This window comes from Emydura macquarii, unplaced genomic scaffold (assembly GCF_026122565.2).
Source record: "Emydura macquarii macquarii isolate MOO-44397 ecotype Brisbane River unplaced genomic scaffold, CSIRO-AGI_Emac_v2 contig_2921, whole genome shotgun sequence".
Taxonomy (NCBI): domain Eukaryota; kingdom Metazoa; phylum Chordata; order Testudines; family Chelidae; genus Emydura; species Emydura macquarii.
The window spans coordinates 38,007-58,035 of record NW_027133058.1 but is presented as its reverse complement, the minus strand read 5'-3'; the positions used below and the strand labels follow the sequence as shown (position 1 = coordinate 58,035).

General features: G+C 51.8%; 1 protein-coding gene, 2 non-coding genes and 2 pseudogenes across 3 annotated transcripts; 1 reads left to right on the top strand and 4 right to left on the bottom strand.

Annotated features, from left to right (window-relative positions):
- Positions 1 to 3,454: 3,454 nt before the first annotated feature.
- On the bottom strand, positions 3,455 to 3,613 carry LOC137167290 (U1 spliceosomal RNA). Its single transcript, XR_010924084.1, has one exon. It is a non-coding gene; the product is annotated as a U1 spliceosomal RNA (small nuclear RNA).
- A 2,611-nt stretch (positions 3,614 to 6,224) lies between these two features.
- Positions 6,225 to 10,292, bottom strand: LOC137167289 (antigen-presenting glycoprotein CD1d-like; annotated as a pseudogene).
- A 1,504-nt stretch (positions 10,293 to 11,796) lies between these two features.
- LOC137167285 (T-cell surface glycoprotein CD1b-3-like) lies at positions 11,797 to 19,732 on the top strand. The gene is made up of 6 exons (XM_067569372.1): positions 11,797 to 11,866; positions 13,366 to 13,509; positions 13,606 to 13,722; positions 16,324 to 16,605; positions 16,939 to 17,241; positions 19,593 to 19,732. Exons 1-6 carry the CDS (start codon positions 11,797 to 11,799, stop codon positions 19,730 to 19,732), a joined length of 1,056 nt encoding a protein of 351 aa, XP_067425473.1.
- Positions 12,476 to 12,649, bottom strand: LOC137167292 (U2 spliceosomal RNA; annotated as a pseudogene).
- Positions 18,184 to 18,377, bottom strand: LOC137167291 (U2 spliceosomal RNA). Its single transcript, XR_010924085.1, has one exon. It is a non-coding gene; the product is annotated as a U2 spliceosomal RNA (small nuclear RNA).
- Positions 19,733 to 20,029: the final 297 nt, after the last annotated feature.

Sequence of the window (20,029 nt, the reverse complement as noted above, 5' to 3'; positions counted from 1 at the left end):
ATTCCAGTGCTTCACCACCCGCCTAGGGAAAAACTTTTTCCTAATGTCCAACCTAGACCTCCCCAACTGCAACTTGAGACCGTTGCTCCTTGTTCTGTCATCTGCCATCACCGAGAACAGCCTAGCCCCATCATCCCTCAAACCCCCTTTCAGGTAGTTAAAGGCTGCTATCAAATCCCCCCTCACTCTTCTCTTTTGCAGAGTAAACAAGCCCAGTTTCCTTAGCCTCTCATAAGTCCGGTGCTCCATCCCCCTAATCATTTTTGTTGCCCTCCGCTGTACTCTCTCCAACTTGTCTACATCCTTTTTATAGTGGGGGGGCCCAAAACTGGACACAATACTCTAAATGCGGCCTCACCAATGCCAAATAGAGGGAAATAATCACTTCCCGCGTCCTGCTGGCAATGACCCTCCTAGTGCAGCCCAATATGCTATTAGCCTTCTTGACAACCAGGGCACACTGCTGACTCATATCCAGCTTTTTATCCACTGTTACCCCCAGGTCCTTTTCTGCAGAACTGCTGCCTAGCTCATCGGTCCCCAGTCTATAGCTGTGCATGGGATTCTTCCTTCCTAAGTGGAGGACTCTGCACTTTTCTTTGTTGAACCTCATTAGATTTCTTTTGGCCCAATCCTCCAGTTTGTTTAGGTCCTTCTGTATCCTATCCCTACCTTCCAGATGCCTTAAAATGGATTTCTTAAGGACCTGCTCCATGATTTTTCCAGGGATTAAAGTGAGGCTGACTGGTCTGTAGTTCCCTGGATCCTCTTTCCTCCCTTTTTTGAAGATGGGCACTATATTTGCTTTTTTCCAGTCATCAGGGACCTCCCCTGTTGCCACGAGCTTTAAAGATAATAACCAATGGCTCTGAAATCACATGAGCCAACTCCCTCAGCACCCTCGGGTGCATTGCATCCGGCCCAATGGCATTCTGTTCATGCAGCATATGGTGGTTGGTGGTGGTGGTGGTGGTGGTGTGTGTGGGGGGGAGGGGGCGGTCCGCTGCGTTTTCTCTGCACTGCAAGCCTGGATTTGTGGGCACTGTCCAGAGTGGCCTGGATTCACCCACTCCTTGCAGCCCCGCTCAGAGAGCGACAGGAGCAACAGGTCCCGAGCTCCAGGACACCAGCCGCAGCTGGAGGAGAGTGGGAGGGCCGCAGCCGCCCGCACCATGGCACCAGCCAGAACGGGAGCCGAGCTGCACTGTCCTGCTGCTGCTTCTAATCTGGCCAGGGTGCCGCGTAAGCGGGGGCACTTGTGGCAGGAGGAAGTGGAGCTACTGAGGAATGGCACTTCCCAGAGAAGGAGCAGCAGAAGGCAGGGCCATGGAGAGGAGTTGGGGCACCTATTTTTTGGCTAGCCCACCTCAGCCCCTGCACTGGGAAGAGGCTGGCTCCAGCCCAGGTGTCTCCCCCGGGTGGGCAGTCACATCATCCAATCCCACTCCTCCTCCATTCGTCAGGGTGTTTTACCTCTAATGTCCCTGCTACTCCAGTCTTTGGACTGAGCCGTGCCACCCCCTCAGAAATCTACTCTCTGTGAAACCCCCACACAGCGCACCTCGCCCATCTGGCTTTAAACTCTAGGAGTCTGACGCACCCTTGCTTTTCTTCTCCCCTAGCCACTCCGCCTAGTCTGGGTAACACATCTGCAGAGACTGTTCCCTAAATTAAACCCAGATGTAGGGAAAGGCAGGGAACAGCAACTTTCTCATGTTGCGACACAAGACACTAAAAGCCCCACTGAAGGATTAAAGGCCAATAAAATCAGTGTATAATTAACACACACAGTACCTTAAAATACACACGCACATTGTGCACTGGGATTATTTTTCTCCTGTTTTTCACCAGCTTGTTCTCCCCAGGGGGAGGGGCACCATTCCCGGAAGTACTGCAATACCAGGGTGATGCGTGGAGTGGACGGAGCAAGGCCCGGTTCCAAAAACTCCATGTAATACAGAGTTCTCAGCTAGAGAACACACCAGCTAGTAAAAAACTGATGGAACAGAGCTCAAAACGTTTATGTTTTTTTAGAAATGATCGGGCACGGAGCTTAAGCAAGTTTCTTGGCATCGGAGCAAAATGTACATATTATCAGCGTGTACAGTGTTGCGTGGGGAGTTGGAGCGGCCAAGGCAAGCATAAACTGTGGTATCCCAGACGGAGGGTAAACGCTTTGACAGTTAACGTGTCAGATGTCAAACTGATAAGAGCAGATTTAAGATGCTTTATTAAAGATAATGTTTAAAAAACTAACAGAGCGAGAGCTTAAGGAAAAGAGTGTCTGCTCGTCTAGATGTAAGGCAAGAGCTAGCTACAAAGATGGAGTTAAATGGGAAACAGAAAAACACGAAAGAAAAATGAACTGCAGAATCGCAAACGGAGAAAAAATAATTGGACAGTCTGAATAACAAACAGAAAACTGTACACACGATTAAAACCACTATTTTTTCTGGGGTTTTTTTTCGGTATTGTTCTCTCCAAAAGGAAAGGGGACCATTCCCGTGAGTACTGCGATACGAGGTTCACGTAATGAGTTGATTCTATTCCATACATCTTCCCGCTCCAAAAATTCATTGATCTGATAAAATCAGAATATTCATCACCCCCAACACAAAAGCCACATAAATACATCTAAACATCAAACAGATACATAGATGATCTCAGTCATAAACCTAGAAAGCAATACCAAAAAAAATCCTTGAACGCTCCGCATCCCCCCTGCTCCCACCACTTTCAATATCACAGGGAACCACCGGCAGCCCGGCGGCACACGCCGCTCGCAGGACATTCAGAACGACGCTCCTCAGTGGCCGATCGCTGCCCCGAATCGGCTCCGCTGCGAGCACTGGCAGTGCGAGACCGACGCGAAGCTCGGCCCAAACACAGAGGGTTATTTCGGCCTGGGGAGTTCGGTCCATCTCGCTGGGCTCCCGTCCCTGCCTGCCGCCAGACGCTCCTAATCTGCGTAATCCCGCCCTCCGGCAGGCGCGCAATCCGTTTACTCTCCCCGGACGCCGGGCCGGGGAAATGCCGGCGCCGTGCCGCAGTCAGGGCGGCCAGACGGCGAGCGTGAACGAACGGGGCGGGGCTGGCTGCGGGTGACGGGCGCCTCCGTAAAACGGAGCCCGGAGCACGGGCACTGTCCCTGTCCAGTCAGGAGATGTGGTCACCCCAGCGCGGGCCCCGCTTTCTGAACTCGCAGAGCTGGCTCGAACTCGCACCCCGGCGGGCATCGGCCACTGACCGCGCTGCACAACGGAAGCGCTCCATGAGCCCCGCCCGCCCGGCTCTGACCTGACCCCCAGCTGGAAGCAGTGCGCGCTGTACCGGAATCACAGGCACACGGGGTTCCTGAAAAGGAGCTCTGGAGTCCCCAACGCTACCAACCCCAAAAACTGGAGTAGCAGTAAAGAGTTAAGAAGTCGCCCAACGTTTTTGTACAAAAAAAACCCGTGGGTAGCGCGAACGCAGTCCCCCACTACCACAAATTATGCAGTCAGCCCCGCATTTGGGGAAATCGCAGGGTTCAGCACACCCCTAGTGCAATAAATAAGCCTCCCCCTATGAAATCCACCGTCGTGATTATAGTATTTCCCCTCCAGATAAATATAAACAATTACGCCCCCGACGTCGCCTGCCCTCGCTCGCATCATACTCTCAACACACGGTGGGGACCGACGCGACCCTCCCGCTATCCCCGACCGCCACCACCGACCGCAGCTACCCGGCCCGCCACGGTTCCGGCCCGATTCCTTCTCGCCACCGACCCCTGGCTGGGGCCCAATGGGCCGGGATCCGCCGCCTTTTTCCGTTCCCACAACGCTCCGCTCGCTCCGAGATCTGCATACGCGACCGCAAGCCCCGCCCCGCCCCGCCAGCCCCGCCAGCTCTCAGCCCACGGCCGGGCGGTGCTGTTGCCGGGCTGATCCGGGGACGAGCTTTTCTGCTGCGGACTCTGTGGCGTCCTGGTTCAAGGCGTACCCTGGACGCCGTTAATCAGCACTTAGGAAGGAAAACAGGCTCTGCAGAAGGAATTTCCCCCCCACCACTCTGGGAAACCTCCCCCATCGTGTCCAGCAGTGCCTGCAGCGCAGAAGGACGGGTTTTAATCTGTAAATCGGAAGAACCTTTTTATTCACCCACGATGGCTGCGATGGTGATGTTTTGGACAGTAGCTCTTTAGACGCCTCCGACTCCTTACGTTAGGGCCCTGAGCTCCGTTTGCACTGATGAAAAGGAGCCCCGTGGCAGTTTCCACTTTTTTACTTCCCAAAGAAGAAATGGATTTGGAATGCTTGGATGAGGGGCAAGGAGAGGGAGAAAGCGGCCAGAACTTCAGACTGGACCGTGCTGCAAACAGACGCGATTCACACTTGGTGGAACTCCGTACGGGGTTTTTTTTTTAGCATTAAGCTTTGTTTCGACAGTCTCAAATTTTGTGACAGGGTTTTGGTCACGTTGTTTCCATTACAAAATTGACTGATTTAAAAACTAACATCTGAAACCGCCACGAAACAAAATGGTCCACAAACATTCCTTTCCTTCTGACGCTTTTAAGACCCATTGTAATCATTAAGCAGTCTTTTACTGGTTTGCGAGTGTGCGTTTAGACTAAAGTTCAGACTGGAGCTTGTGGGAGTAAAGCAGCACGTTTAGTCTTATTGTCACTCCTAATCGCCCAGGAACCGAACATGCTGGGCTGTGACAGGAGGGTCATTTGTGTGCTGCCTCAGAGCTCAGAACAACACAGCCCCCTGTGCTGCAGAAGCAGACAAACCCCAGCACCAGCACTGTAACAACCACTGGTAAAACGGTGTGAAATCCAAGACACTCACCTCGCTGCGCTCTCGGGGGCTGGGCGGCTGCTCCCCTCCGTCTCCTGCTGTCTCACTATGCAGGGACCGGCTGTGCCTGCTCCAGGATGGAGATACTGCGATGGCGTGTGGCATCCTCCAGCAGGACATATGGGGTCTGTCTGTGGCTGTGACTATCCCGGCCCCTTCCCGCTATCACCCGGCACAGTGGGGGTGACTTGACGGGGGGTCACCCTATAGGACTGCGCCCTCTGCCTTGGGCAGCAATCGCTCTGGGCTGGAAGGGATAGGGGACCCTGTGGGGGGCAGGGCTCAACCCCCAGATCTGCCCTGATCCTGGCAATGGGGTTTAGAGAAGAGGCCGCCTGTCCAGGATGAATTTGGGAGAGATTCTCTCTGGAAAAGCAGCGTCTTCTCCAGGGCCAAGTGAGGGAAACGAAGCAGGGGGCTCCCCCTGCACAGTGAGGTCCCCCCACCCCCAGAGCAGCCACCCCCCACATGGGGTCCCTGTTAACTCACAGACTGGGATCTGCTATTAGTATGCTCAGGAATTGACACGACTCTCGTTCGATAATGACAGAAAGGCTTTAATTACTATACTTATAAACATATCAAATGAGCCCCCAAACCACAAGTCCAGTATATTTTAGCTGCAAAAGCCGTTATCCTCACCAGTGCAGGCAAGAGGCAGTGATGGTTTCTTAGCAGCTTCCCCCGAGAGCCTGGATCCGTGGTCTCAGAAGGCAGCTGGGCAAGATGGTAATTCTTCTCAGTTTCTTGTCGAGTGATTCTTCTTCTCTTCAAGCTTGCCTGCTTGCTTATTTCCATTGCTTCTCTTTTATATTCTTAAATCCAATGTTTTTCAAAGCATTTTGGTAATTTACATGAGTAACCACAGGAATTCCAGAAAACAATACAAGAGGGAGAGACCCATGTGCTTTAATTAGTGAAAAGGTGCTAGCCACCTAGATTTGTTGTTTAGTTTCAGTGTTCCACCCTTCAAACAAAGGGGTATTGGGGTGGCTGTGATTAAATTGAGCAATACCTGGGGTGGCATCCAGCCGTTAGCTTTGATCCTAAGGTATTTTGAGAGGTCTGGAGCCCTGGAGGTCTAGCACGCCCTGCATTTTACACATTTCTGTTTATTGCATAGATGAGTTACTCCCAGAGGATAAATTCATTAGGGAAAATGGTCCAGACAGAGAGGCAATTAATAAACAGTTATCTTAATGAAATACCAGACATACTTAGAGAATAGAAAGACAGCATGGGTGTGTTGCAATGAGAAACAATCACCTCTTTTCAAAAGGGACTCCAGCCACCATTTCACATATTCTGCAATATGCATCTTATTAATTTGGTAGTTTAATTTTATAAGGAGGCCCATCTTAGCTGAAATTCCATGGCCTACAGCAGGGTGGATGTGTCCTTATCCTGGCTCAGAAAACCCAGGACATAGATCCCCAGTTTGTCCCCCAGCTGAGAGACCCAGGTGCCCGTGTTCGGATCGAAGCTGATGAAGACCTCGCTGTTCACTGCGGCATCACAGAATGACCTCGAAGTGCCGTTGGGGTGGAGTTCACAGCCGAAGGAGGCCTGGGTAACAAAGGGGTCTGGAACAGGAAGGGCAGGGGGATGAGGATGGGCCTCCAGAGCTCACCGGGAGAAAGAAATAAAGAGAGACAGAAGGGAGGTGTTACCAGATTTGCCCTTCACCTTGGGGTATGCTCATTTATTCGGGTTACCTCTCCTGGAAGGGGGGTGTGATTCTAGGGGTGTGATTCTACTAATGTACTGCTTGTGTTACTTGTGTGTTCATAGGGCTACAAGCCCCCTCCCAATGGAGGTATCCTGCAGGACCTAAGGTTTTCAGGGCTGGGTTCCTCCAGCACAACCCCCCACAGATACGCACACACACACACACACAGTTCAGCTCAACTTAATGCGTCTGAGCAGACCGGGCTATCAGCACTCTCAGCTGACCCCTTATATGTCCCTGAACTCAGCAGGCTGGGTGACACCACACTCTCAGTGGCTACCCTTATATGCCCCTGTGCAACACACCAGAATAGAGCAGGCTGGCTACTCCCCTTAATTGCCCCTTGGAATCAATCAGGCTGGGTCAAACAGCACTTGGGCTGCACCCTCATTTGCCCCTGGACCCCATAGGCTAGGCAGAGCACTTCCTGGCTGTCCCCTTCATATGCCCCTTTACACCACAATTGTTCTAGCAATAACCCCCTTGATGAGCAAACCCCATAGGATTTTTGGGCACTCCAGGGATCTTTGGCTTAGGTAAGAGAAGCGTTGCTACAGAGCAAGAGAGGGACCAAGGACACAAAGGAAAAACATAAAGTTTAGAGAGAGAGAGAGAGAAAGTGGCAACCAGCTTGATTATAACAGTTATTTTATTGCTAGATATATAAAACTTATGATACTAATAGTAATTCCATACCAGGAGAGAAAAACAATCAAACACTTACAGTACTACACAATTACAATTGGGATATTGGAGAAAGCTATCCCAGGTTTGATTACAAAAGTAGAAGGTTATACCTGGACTAAGAGAGAGAGAGAGAGAGAGAGATCAGTTGTGTTGGGGAAAGGAGGAGGGGGTTGATCTCACCACTCCATGCAGTTCAGAGGTTCCCAGGAACAGGCTTGTCAGTTCAGGGTCTGGAGTGCTTTGAGGGCAGAGCCCCCAACACGATCAGTCAGGAATAGAAGACAGGTTACAGTGGAACTGATGCAGAGTTTGGATCCAAGCATCAGAACAGAGGTTTGAGCTTTGATAGGATTTGTAGATGCCAGGTTTGTTTATGGATAAACAATGTCTGGACAAAAGGAGCTGATCATTCCTGGAAGGGCGTCTTTTCTTGAGAGAGGGCTCACAATGCAACCAGGTTTCTGTGTTTTGCATACCAATAACTAGAATGGTCTGATAACTGCGGAGCTGGATGTGTACAGGTGTTCGTTCATTTACATCAAGAGCAGGGATTTCCCAACCAGTGCTTCCCTGCTTCAGCAATCCCAGAGTCAGACTCCCAGAATTCTTGATCAAGATGAAGCTTCTGTTCTCCATTCATGTGCTAACTGAGATGCTTATGAGGCATGGGGAGTTGTCTCCTGCCTTTTCATATTGAGAATGTCTTTGATTTCTGGTTCAAGCAGCTGCCAGGTGGTGGGGGGGTGTGTTCAGAGCAATTGTTTTGTGGTTCCCCAAGAACACAGAGCTGCTAGGTAACAGAGGGGGGAGATGGAATAAAGACATAATGATAGGGGGGATCAGGACATCGGGTCACGAGAGGGCGACGGGATTGTGAGCAGCCCTGGCTGGAGTTAAGGGTTCGCTGCTGTTTCTGCTTAAAGTTGCTTTTTCTAAGGTCCACCTACAAAGTCAGACTAGCTTGACAATCACTGAGCTCCATCCGGGCCTGGGGCAGAGGTTTTGTGGTGCAAATTTGGGGTACTTGGTCGTGGGGTTCTTGAGATACCGACCCCCCCCGACTCATATAACCCACTTTTGAAATGTGTAATTCTTTATAGATTATTCGTGATGCTCTAGAGCAGTTGTTCCCAACAAGTTTGGCTCGAGGGCCACAGATATTATTTTTACAACCCTGAATGGCCCCCGGTCTCCGCCAGTAGCCCCCCACACTACTGCAGCCAGACGGAAGGAGTTCAGAGAGGAGGCTGCCTCCTTCCTGATCTCCCGTCCCCCTGGCTGCAGCAGGGAAACCACACGCATCCTGTGGCCCCGTGCGCTCCACCTGGGTCCCTAGGCAGTGGCTCCCTTCTGCAGCCAGGGGGATGGGAGATCAATGCTCCCATCCCTCTGGCTCCAGCAGGGACCCCAGGGCCTATGGACTAAGGCAGACCACTCTGCCACGCATCCTACTACAGCCGGGGGAGGGCAGTGCTAATCTTTCACCTCCTTGGCTTCAGCAAGGAGCCTGCCCCAGTGTTTTAACCCCATGGAAATGTGCTGCCCCTGGGTCCTTACGCAGTGGCTCCCTTCAGTATCCAGGGGGAAGGGAGCCGCGGACCACTTCAAAAGACCCTGTGGGCCATAAAAGTCCTGCGGGCCACAGGTTGGGAACCACTGCTCTAGAGAAAACCATGTCCCTGACCCTCAGTAATCTTCTATCCTGAGCTCAGCTCCGCAACGGTAGGAAGAAGAAGTTTCGCTTCCCAACGTTACCCAAGGCACTGGGCCTTGGGTCTGTCAGTGGAGCAGCACGCTGGGGTGTGGCATGCCCCTGTACCCACTGACAGTTCACACTTCTGTGAGCGCTTCCCCAGCGGCTCCTCGGGGCGTGGAACACCGAGTCACAAACACTCCCAGCAGGAGAGGCAGCAACCTCTGAGCCCCAGGTTCCTTCATCCAAGCCCTGTCGCCGAGAGGTTCCTGGGCTGCGAGCTGTGATCACAGGGCCGGCGTTCCCTCTGTTGTGAAACGCACACGCACAGGCAGATTGCCCTGAGACTAGCTATGGCATGGCAAGGTGCAGGGAAGAATATGTGGGGACAGTTGGTTAAGGGGTTCCTGAGAGAAAGTCTCCCCCAAGGATCTCCTTTTAGGTACTCCAGCATCAGACCCCCAGCGCAGACACTGGGCTGAGGAGCTGGGAAGAGGAGTGCTGGGGTCTGTCCCATCCCCTGGGGCAGAGCTGGCTGTGAGGGTGGGGGAGGCATTATCTTAGCTCTGCATTTCCTGCTTTCACTTCTTGTGCTGGGGGTTTCATGCTCCCCAGAAGGGTCAGTTTTCAACTTCCAGGCAGAGCAGGTGGCACCGTGAGCACCCTTCCCCCTCCTTCAACAAAGGCCTTTGGTAGGGCCCATGGTTCTAAAGATCAGGAGCCTATGGTCAGGGAACGGGACACGGGGCCTTTCCCTTCTAGAGGGCACAGGCTTAAATCAGGTCCCAGAGCTGGGGGACTGGCTCAGTGGGGTGGAGAAGAGGAAACGGGGCCTTTTCCCTCTACGGGGCACCAGCCCCATTCAGCCTAAGGGCCAAGGACTGGCTGTCAGGACACACTGAGTTGCTTCTGTGAGTGTGTCAGCGTCCTGCTGGGTGATGGAAGGGTCCCCTCAGCCCGCCCCATACTCACAGCGCTCTCCTGCATCCTTAACCACTCTGTGCACCAGACGGATGAAGCTGGACAGGTGGCGACAGATCACCGTCTCCAGGATTTGCCACTCCTTCGGGGTCAGGCCCAGGCCCAGGGAGGGAGGAAGTGGATCCTGCAGGTGTTACGGTCCATAGAGTGGGTCTCTAGGTCACCCAGCAGGACCATTCCCTCTGTCTCCATAGAAGTGGCATTGTGGAAGACAGTGGTTTTAAGCAACCGGAGTGTGAGAGATCCTGGGGGCAGAGCAGGGGAGGCTGTGGGGAGCAAAAAGGGAAGGGGGGGGTCCCCACTTACCAGCCAGGGCCCCCCATGCCCAGGGGAGGAGCAGCAGAAGGACCTGCATCCTGGCGGGAGAAGGGGGATCCGGGCTCTGGCAGGCGTCAGGGCAGCGGGACGAGGGGTTTGGGGTCACCCATGTGCTCTCAGTTCCTTTCCAGGGCTCACGTCCCTCCTCCAACTTCTCTCTTTGTCTCCGCCCAGCTCTGTGCCCGCAGCTGCCAGCGCTGAGCCAATGAGGGCAGAGTGAGTCAGGGAGCGGAGCCAGCGTGGGCGGGGGATCCCCAGCAGCATGATCAGAACCAGGCCCTGTCCCAGGCTCAGTGTGTGTGAGACGCCCCCCTCCACCTCCTCCAGCCTGGGGTATCGCTGCCCCCAGCACAGCCCCCCAGCGCCACATGAGGGCATCGGGGCCAGCCCTGGCTGCCCAGGCACAGCCACCCCTCCTGAGCCCCATCCCGCTCACTCTACCACAGGTCTCCTAGTACTGCCCTGGGGCAAAGGGGCCAACCCTGACTGACAATGGAGAGCGTCCCCCACTCAGGTCCAGATTACCCATAGGCAGGTACTTAGGGCTCCAATTCATGGGAGGTTGTAACTCACAGACTGTTTAGGTCCTTCTGTGTCCTATTCCTACCTTCCAGGGTATCTACCACTCCCTCCCCTCCTCCCATCTTAGTGTCATCTGCGAACTTGCTAAGGGTGCAATCTACCACATCCTCCAGACCATTAATGAAGATGTTGAACAAAACTGGCCCCAGGACTGACCCCTGGGGCACTCCTCATGTGACCGGCTGCCAGCTAGACATGGAGTCGTTGATCACTACTCATTGAGCCCTAGGCTCTAGCCAGTTCTCTGTCCATTTTATAGTCCATTCATCCAACCCATACATCTTTAACTTGCTGATAAGAATACTGTGAGTGACCATATCAAAAGCTTTGCTAAAGTCAAGGTATATCACGTCCACCGCTTTCCCCACATCCACAGGGCCAGTCACCTCTTCATAGAAAGCAATCAGGTTGGTCAGGCATGACTTGCCCTTCGTGAATCCATGTTGACCGTTCCTGATCACCTTCCTTGCTTCCAAGTGCCTTAAAACAGATTCCTTAAGGCCCTGCTCCATGATTTTTCCAGGGATTGAGATAAGGCTAACTGGTCTGTAGTTCCCTGGATCCCCTTTCCGCCCTTTCTTGAAGATGGGCACTATATTTGCTTTTTCCAGTCATCAGGGACCTCCCCCTGCTGCCACGAGCTTTCAAAGATAATAACCAATGGCTCTGAAATCACATCAGCCAACTCCCAGAGCACCCTCGGGTGCATTGCATCCGGTCCCATGGCATTCTGTTCATGCAGCGTATGGCGGTTGGTGGTGGTGTGTGTGTGTGTGTGGGGGGGGGGTCGCTGCGTTTTCTCTGCACTGCAAGCCTGGATTTGTGGGCGCTGTCCAGAGCGGCCTGGATTCACTCACTTCTTGCAGCCCCGCTCAGAGAGTGACAGGGGCAACAGGTCCCGAGCTCCAGGACACCAGCCGCAGCTGGAGGAGAGTGGGAGGGCCGCAGCCGCCCGCACCATGGCACCAGCCAGAACGGGAGCCGAGCTGCACTGTCCTGCTGCCCCTTCTAATCTGGCCAGGGTGCCACGTAAGCGGGGGCACTTGTGGGAGGAGGAAGTGGAGCTACTGAGGAATGGCACTTCCCAGAGAAGGAGCAGCAGAAGGCAGGGCCATGGAGAGGAGTTGGGGCACCTATTTTCTGGCTAGCCCACCTCAGCCCCTGCACTGGGCAGAGGCTGGCTCCAGCCCAGGTGTCTCCCCCGGGTGGGCAGTCACATCATCCAATTCCACTCCTCCTCCATTCGTCAGGGTGTTTTACCTCTAATGTCCCTGCTACTCCAGTCTTTGGACTGAGCCGTGCCACCCCCTCAGAAATCTACCCTCTGTGAAACCCCCACACAGCGCACCTCGCCCATCTGGCTTTAAACTCTAGGAGTCTGACGCACCCTTGCTTCTCTTCTTCCCTAGGCACTCCGCCTAGTCTGGGTAACACATCTGCAGAGACTGTTCCCGAAATTAAACCCAGATGCGGGGAAAGGCAGGGAACAGCAACGTTCTCACGTTGAGACACCAGACACTAAAAGCCCCACTGAAGGATTAAAGGCCAATAAAATCAGCGTATAATTAACACACAGACACGCATATTGTGCACTGGGACTATTTTTCTCTTGTTTTTCACCAGCTTGTTCTCCCCAGGGGGAGGGGCACCATCCCCAGAAGTACTGCAATACCAGGGTGATGCGTGGAGTGGACGGAGCAAGCCCCTGTTCCAAAAACTCCATGTAATACAGAGTTCTCGGCTAGAGAACACACCAGCTAGTAAAAAACTGATGGAACAGAGTTCAAAACGTTATTTTTTTTTAGAAATGATCAGGCACCTGAGCTTAAGCAAGTTTCTCGGCATCCGAGCATAATGTACATATTATCCGCAGGTACAGTGTTGGGTGGGGAGTTGGAGCCGCCAAGGAAAGCATAACCTGTGGTGTCCCAGATGGAGAGTAATCCCTTTGACAGTTAACGTGTCAGATGTCAAACTGATAAGAAAGCAGACTTAAGATGCTTTATTAAGGATAATGTTTAAATAACTAACAGAGCAAGAGTTTATGTAAAAGAGTGTCTGGTCGTCTAGATGTAAGACAAAAACTAGCCACAAAGACAGAGTTAAATAGTAAAAAAAAAAAAAACATAAATGAAAAATGAACTGCAGAACCGCAAACGGAGAAGCAATAATCTGACAGTCTGAATAACCAACAAAAGACCGTACACACGATTCAAACTACTACTTTTTTCTGTTTTTTACTAGACCGTTCTCACCAGAAAGGAAGGGCACCGTTCTCGAAATCACTATGATATCAAGTCGATGTGTAAAGGAGATTCTATTCCATACATCAATCACAACATTCCAAAAACTAATTAGTCTGATAAAATCAGAAAACTCACCGTCCCCAACACAAAACTCCAGATAAATACAACTAAACACAGAAAAAAAAAAGATATACATGAACTTAGCTATAAGACCGGGAAACAATACCAGAGACGCCCGAACGCTCTGCATCCCCCCTGCTCCCACCACTTTCCATATCACAGGGAACCACCAGCAGCCCGGCGCCACACGCCGCTCGCAGGATATTCAGAACGACGCTCCTCAGGGGCCGATCGCTGCCCCGAATCGGCTCCGCTGCGAGCACTGGCAGTGCGAGACCGACGCGAAGCTCGGCCCAAACACAGAGGGTTCTTTCGGCCTGGGGAGTTCGGTCCATCTCGCTGGGCTCCCGTCCCTGCCTGCCGCCAGACGCTCCTAATCTGCGTAATCCCGCCCTCCGGCAGAGCGCAATCCGTTTACTCTCCCCGGACGCCGGGCCGGGGAAATGCCGGCGCCGTGCCGCAGCCAGGGCGGCCAGACGGCGAGCGTGAACGATCGGGGCGGGGCGGGGCTGGCTGCGGGTGACGGGCGCTTCTGTAAAACGGAGCGCGGAGCACGGGCACTGTCCCTGTCCAGTCAGGAGATGTGGTCACCCCCGCGGCGGCCCCGCTGCCCCTTTCTGAACTCGCAGATCCGGCTCGAACTCGCACCCCAGCGGGCATCGGCCACTGACCGCGCTGCTCAACGGAAGCGCTCCATGAGCCCCGCCCGGTTCTGAGCTGACGGCCGGCTGGAAGCGGTGCGCTGTGTAGCAGAACCACAGAGACACCACGTCCCTGCAAAGCGGCTCTAGGGACCCACTCCAAAAAAAGAGAAGCAGCGGCGAATTACAACAGTCGGGGAATTCACAGACTGTTCTTAACACAAAAAAGTCAGGGGAGAGCGCGAACGCAGGGGCAGCACAGGCTGGAGCCGGGCAGAAAGCAGGGAGCAGCCGGTGATGGAAAGGGACCTGCCCCAGGTTCTGTGGTCATGCTCCACCAGAGATCACTGCTGCCAGGGGGGAACAAGTGGAAAAAAGGCTGGGGACGCTAGCTCCAGTGGACTCTGTCTGGACTGTTTTATTCCACAGGGGTCTCAGAAAGGGGGGGTTGTTGTTGCCAGTGACTTTCATGACCAGCCCCTCCCAGTCAATCCCCTGTTAGAGAGGGAGGGAGACTTGCTCAGTTGTTAGAGCAGGAGCCGAAGATCGAAAAGGGAAGTCCTGGATTGGTGGAAAAAGCGGACCAATGAGCAAGGTTTGCTTAGAGCCAATCAAAACGGGGAATTCTGACCAATCAGGAGCACAGGAATTGCCTAACTGAACAATCAGTTCCCAACCAGGTCATCGAAGGGGCACTATAAGAGGAGGTTTCCTTTGTAGACGATAGTTTGGCTGATCAATACAAAGAGGAAAAGATTTTGAGAAGACTAGTCTTCTGAAATATGATGTGGGTAGAAGTGGGAAGCTGATTCCTGAGGCTGAAAGGTGAGGTTTTAGGCCGAATAACTCAGCACCTAGAATAATGCTGATAGAAGAGCTGATATTTGAAGATAAGTTGGTGTGTCTAATCTGCTGTTGAATATCTGATGTTTGAGGCTACATCAGCTGATGAATTAGAAAGCATCTGGTGCTGCACTGAAATATCTGCTCAATTAGTACACTTGCTGGAACAGCTGATGCATGAGGCCGAATTATTCAGTGCATCGCATGCCACTAAAAGAGTTGACAAATCACTAAGCGCAAGCATGCTGCTGAAAGAACTGACGAATCACTAATAGCAAACACACTGCTGAAGAGTTGACGAATCAGCGCTAGCAGGCAGCCGAAAGAGCTGACAAAACCAAGCGCCTAGCACACCCTGGAAAGAACTGATGAATCACTAAGTGCCAGTGTGCAGCAGAAAGAGCTTATGAATCACTAAGGGCCTAGGGTAACTAATGGCTATAAACTGACCATCAGAAAGTTTAGACTTGAAATTAGACTCAGGTTTCAAACTATCAGAGGAGTGAAGTTCTAGAACAGCCTTCCTAGGGGAGCAGTGGGGGCAAAACACTAAGGTGGCTTCAAAAGTGAGCTTGATAAATGAATGGAGGGAATGGTACGATAGTACAGCCTAGTTGGGCAATGAACTGATTTTTGGCTACTGGTGGTAGATATGCCAATGGCCTGTGAGGGGACGTTTCATGGGGCGGGTTCTGAGTTATTACAGAGAATTCTTTCTTGGGTATCTGGCTTTAAAGACTAACACATTTAATTTCTGCAGGCATAAGCTTTCGTGGGCTGCAACCCACTTTGTCAGATGTAAGAAATAGAAATCAGATAGGAGGTATATATATACATCCCAGGGTAAGGAACAACAGTGGGGAGGGTAGGTGTTAGCAAAGTCCATTCAGTTAGAGTAGATGAGGCCTATTCACAACCATTGATTAGAAGGTGAGAATGTATGAACAGTGTCAATTACTTATAATGTGATATACCCATGCCAAGTCCCTGTTCACACCCAGTTTGATTGTGTCAAGTTTGCAGATCAGTTCCAGCTCTGCAGTTTCTCGCTGAAGTTTGTTTTTGAAGTTTTTTTGCAGAAGTTTGGCAACTTTCAAGTCAGCTACAGAGTGTCCTGGGAGATTGAAGAGCTCTCCGACTGGTCTATGGATGTTACCATTTTTTACGTCTGATACTCTGTAGCTGAACCTGGGGTTCAGAGGTTACAGAGTCTTCTGCTAAGTGAGTGTGGGACTCAGTGTGTCACACCCTGACGAGACGCTGAGGAAAGGATCACGCACAAAGCTGTGAACTGTCTGTGTCTCATGATCCCTATGACCAACTGACCCCAAATTTGCACCACAAACTCTGCCTCAGGCCCCCAAGTAGCACAGTGATTGCTGAGCCAATCTGACTGCGCATGTGGACCTCAGAGCTAGAGTACTTTGAAAAATCAGCTTTCAACAGACATCGCAATGTATCCTTAACTTCAGTCAGGGCCACCCCACAAGCCTGCCGCCATCTTGTGGCCAATCATTGTCACTGCATCTCTCATGTATTTATTCCCCACCCCATCTCTCTAGTTCTGCCCTCCACCCCTCACCCCTGGTGACCTCCGCACGACTCATCCTGATCCCACCTGTTCTTCCTGTTCCAGACCCCTTTGTTATCCAGGCCTCCATTGGCTGCCAGCTCCACACCAACGGCACCTCGAGGGGAATCTGTGATGACGCAGTGAATGGCTACCACATGTGGAGTTTCAACATGGATGCAGGCATCCGGGTCCCTCGGCTGCAGCGCAAGGTGTTGCTCTACGTGCAGGACCTTCCCACCCGGGACAGAGGCATGACCATCATGCTTCAGTTGCTCCTGAAAACAGCTTGTGTCAATGAGATCAAGAGCTTTTTCCAGCATGGGAAAGAGTCTCTGCAGAGGCAAGGTGAACGTGGACACCACTCCTCACTCACTCATTTGCAGCCACCTCTAGGATGTTGATATACAGACCCCTTGCCTTATGTACAAATGCAGCTGTATCTGGGGTGGAGCGCAGTAGCTATTTCATAGCCGCACTGCATGGCAGTTTAGGACAGGAAGTGAAGGGGGATCCTATCACACACTAGTCACTTCAGGGGGCAGAACTGAGACCTGTCCAACATAGCTGGGCCAACACCTAACCCCATGAAATGGAGCTGTGCTTGGCTAGTGAATCCCTGAGGCTCAGACTGAATTGTCCCCTCTCCCCTGCCCTGTTTCTCTCCCTCTTTTGTCTCAGAGCATTTCATTGCCGTGGTGTTTGCCCGAGAGCCTCCCCCAGCTGGGACCCCCGCGCTGTTACGGTTGGTTTGTCGGGTCACCGGTTTCTACCTCCGGCCCGTCCATGTGGCCTGGCTGCAGGACGGGGAGGAGGTGGCGCCAGGCTGGCGGCTGAACTCCACCAAGATCCTGCTCAGTGCTGACCTGACTTATCAGCTGCGCAGCTCCCTGGCCGTGGAGCCGGACGACGGGCACAGCTACGCCTGGTGGGTGGATCACAGCAGCCTGGGGGGCCAGAGCCTGCTGATCCCGTGGGGTAGGTGCATGTCCCTCCTGGTCTCTGCGGTCTTTTCCTACATGTCCTGAGCAGGACAGGGCTGGATCCAGGCAGTGGGACTGGGGAGCAGGGCAGCAGAGGGGGCGGGTGGAGCCTGTGGGGATGTACCGTTATACTTTCTCCTTTACCGTTCGGATAATGGTATAGTACTGTTTAGTGTGGAATAAGTGGACTCCATCTTTTTAGTTTCTTGAAGTAAGCACTCTCCTGGAGCTTGTACTATTGAACCTAACCATATCTTGATATGTTCTCTTTGTATGTGTGTGTGTGTGAGGAATGTATGTGCAGGGCATAAAAAGACCAACCTAAACTGCTCAAACAACAAAAAGGGGAGTAAAGATGCAGACTGCCATCCTGACCTGAAAGGATGAAGAATGCACATCGAAGACCCTAAAGTGCAAAAAAAATGACCCTAAAGTACAGAAGGAACCACCCTGGGAACACACAAAGTACAGAAATTAGAGAATAGTCATGCTTGCAATTAGCTGGTGATTAACAACCACACTGGACGTAGAGGAGGCTGCATGACACAGCAAGGCCCATAGACTTACATGAGAGCCAGCCAGTATAAAAGATGGGGTAAAAACTGCTCCTATAAACTATTCCTAATCTGGGCAAAACTGTTAAAGAGACTGTGTCCTAAACTATAACAGTGTCAGTGAGGTTTTCTCAAGATGAAAGGCAGGGAACAATTCTCTTCTGTTGTGAAACATCACCAGAGACCAACAGCAAACAAAGTAAATGCAGCTGCTTAACTAAGCTTCAAAGAACAGTAAAGTAGAAACCCTAAAAGCTCTCTTAGCATTTAAAGAAGACTAAAATGTAAACACTCCACTGAAGCCTTACCAAGTATTCAGAAACACTACCTTTTTCTGAACACAACAACCAAGTTCATCTCTTTTATTAAACCAGAAAATTGTTCCCAAGGGAAGGTGCACCCTTCCTAGAAAAACTGCAATACCAGGTTGATGCATGGAGTGGACAGAGCAAACTCCTATTCTATCTCCCTGTTCCAAAAATCCATTTAATAAAGAGTTCTCAAATAGAGAACATATCAGATATTTACACTGATAAGAACAGATACTACGCTTGATCTTAGCCACTGAAGGCCGAGAAGCGATACTTTTAAGTGGCAGAACTATGCAGCCCTCCTGCTTCCATTGTTTTCTACATCACAATGAAGAGCTGGCAGACCGGCACCGGACACCGTGAACAAGACTTTGACAGTGACGTAACTCAGTGGCAATTGCTGCCCCCAAGTGACTCCCCTGCACTCACTGAAAGCAAGAACTCTTCACACCGAGTTCAGCTCAAAGACAGAGAATTCTGTCAGCCTCCTTAGTCTGGTTCCTCTCGCTGGTTTCCCTGCAGCTGCCACCAGATGCTCCTAATGTGCATATACCCGCCCATGTCCATGTACGTCATCTTCACCCTTAACTCTTACAGCGACACAGCTCAGGAAACTGTGTCCCGGTGCTCTGCCGCAGTCCCTGTGTGCTTCAGCTCTGGCAGAGCCAGCCGATATATGCAATCAGCATGGGGTGTGGGTCGCTTGCTGGAATCATCTGGGTGTAGAGAGCTCACCAACTCAATTCCCTGCCATTTGCCATTGCTAGGCCTCGGGCATTGGTGCACCTCAATCCTTCCGATTCGTGGCCTGTGGCAGACAAGAGTTTAGTCTCCAGATGATTGCACTCTTTGCAGCAGTACCTGGGTGGGGGATAGTGGCCTGGCCTGGGAAGTGTAGTCAGCTCGGATGATCTGGGGGTTCCTTCTGCCCTTAAACTCTAGGAATTTGACTCAAAGTGCCACAACTTTGCTCCTCTTCTGTTCTTGTAAACTGTTCCTAATCTAGGCAAAATATTTACAGACTGTTTCCTAGATTAAAACATTGAGGTCTTCCCAAAGTGAAAGGAAGGGAATAATTCTCTTCTTTTGACAGACGCCAGAGATCAACTGTAAATAAAGTAAGCAGCTGCTTAACTGAGCTTCAAAGAACAATGAAGTAGAAACTCCAAGAGCTCTCATGAGCTGACACTTAATTAAGAGTAAGACAATAAGACTAAACGTGCTGCTTTACTTCCACAAGGTCACTTGTTAGCACTGGGGCTGTGCAGACTGTGGTTTCTCACCATTTCCATACATGGTTTTAGGTTTGCACTGACAGCTACCACGCCAGCCAAGCAAGCAACTACCATTAACCCGTGTTGCAGAGAGAAGGAAAGGGGAAGTGATGTGACCTGCCCGAGGTCACGCAGTACAACCGCAGCAGGGCTGGAAAAAGAACCCAGGTGCCCTGACTCCAGTCTGGCTTCGTAACTGCAAGATTATCCCAGCCAGGCCCTGCGGTGGAGGCTCTGACGGCCTTTCACTGCATGCCCTTGCTGTACAAATGGAACCTTTCTGCCAGGTGGAGTCAGCAGCAGCAAGGGCCAGGTTAAATATTCAGGGGCTCCTCTTAACAATACAGCACTGAACTGGCTTGAGCCCCCACCCAGTAATCTGGGAAAATTAACCACCAGCCCCGGGCACCTCTAAGAGGCAATGCTTCCCCTCTCGCAGACACTGAGCTGTGTAGAGCAAAGAAAACTTTTAATAAAGAGGGGAAAAGAACCCGGAATGCATCTGGTAAAATGCCACAACCACGATTCATAAGCATACGGCCCTGTACAAAACGCCCACCCCAGAGTACATTGGGCTGTGTCCTTTGCCTCAGTTTCTCACCTTGTGCTGGGAAAGTCTGACAAACAAATGTTCCTTTAACACCCCCTGC

Coding starts and splice junctions, on each gene's coding strand:
- LOC137167285 (XM_067569372.1), top strand. CDS start 11,797: ATGGCACCAGCCAGAACGGGAGCCGAGCTGCACTGTCCTGCTGCCCCT. Junction 16,606..16,938: donor AGAGTCTCTGCAGAGGCAAG/GTGAACGTGGAC, acceptor CTTTTGTCTCAG/AGCATTTCATTGCCGTGGTG. Junction 17,242..19,592: donor GCTGATCCCGTGGGGTAGGT/GCATGTCCCTCC, acceptor AGATTATCCCAG/CCAGGCCCTGCGGTGGAGGC.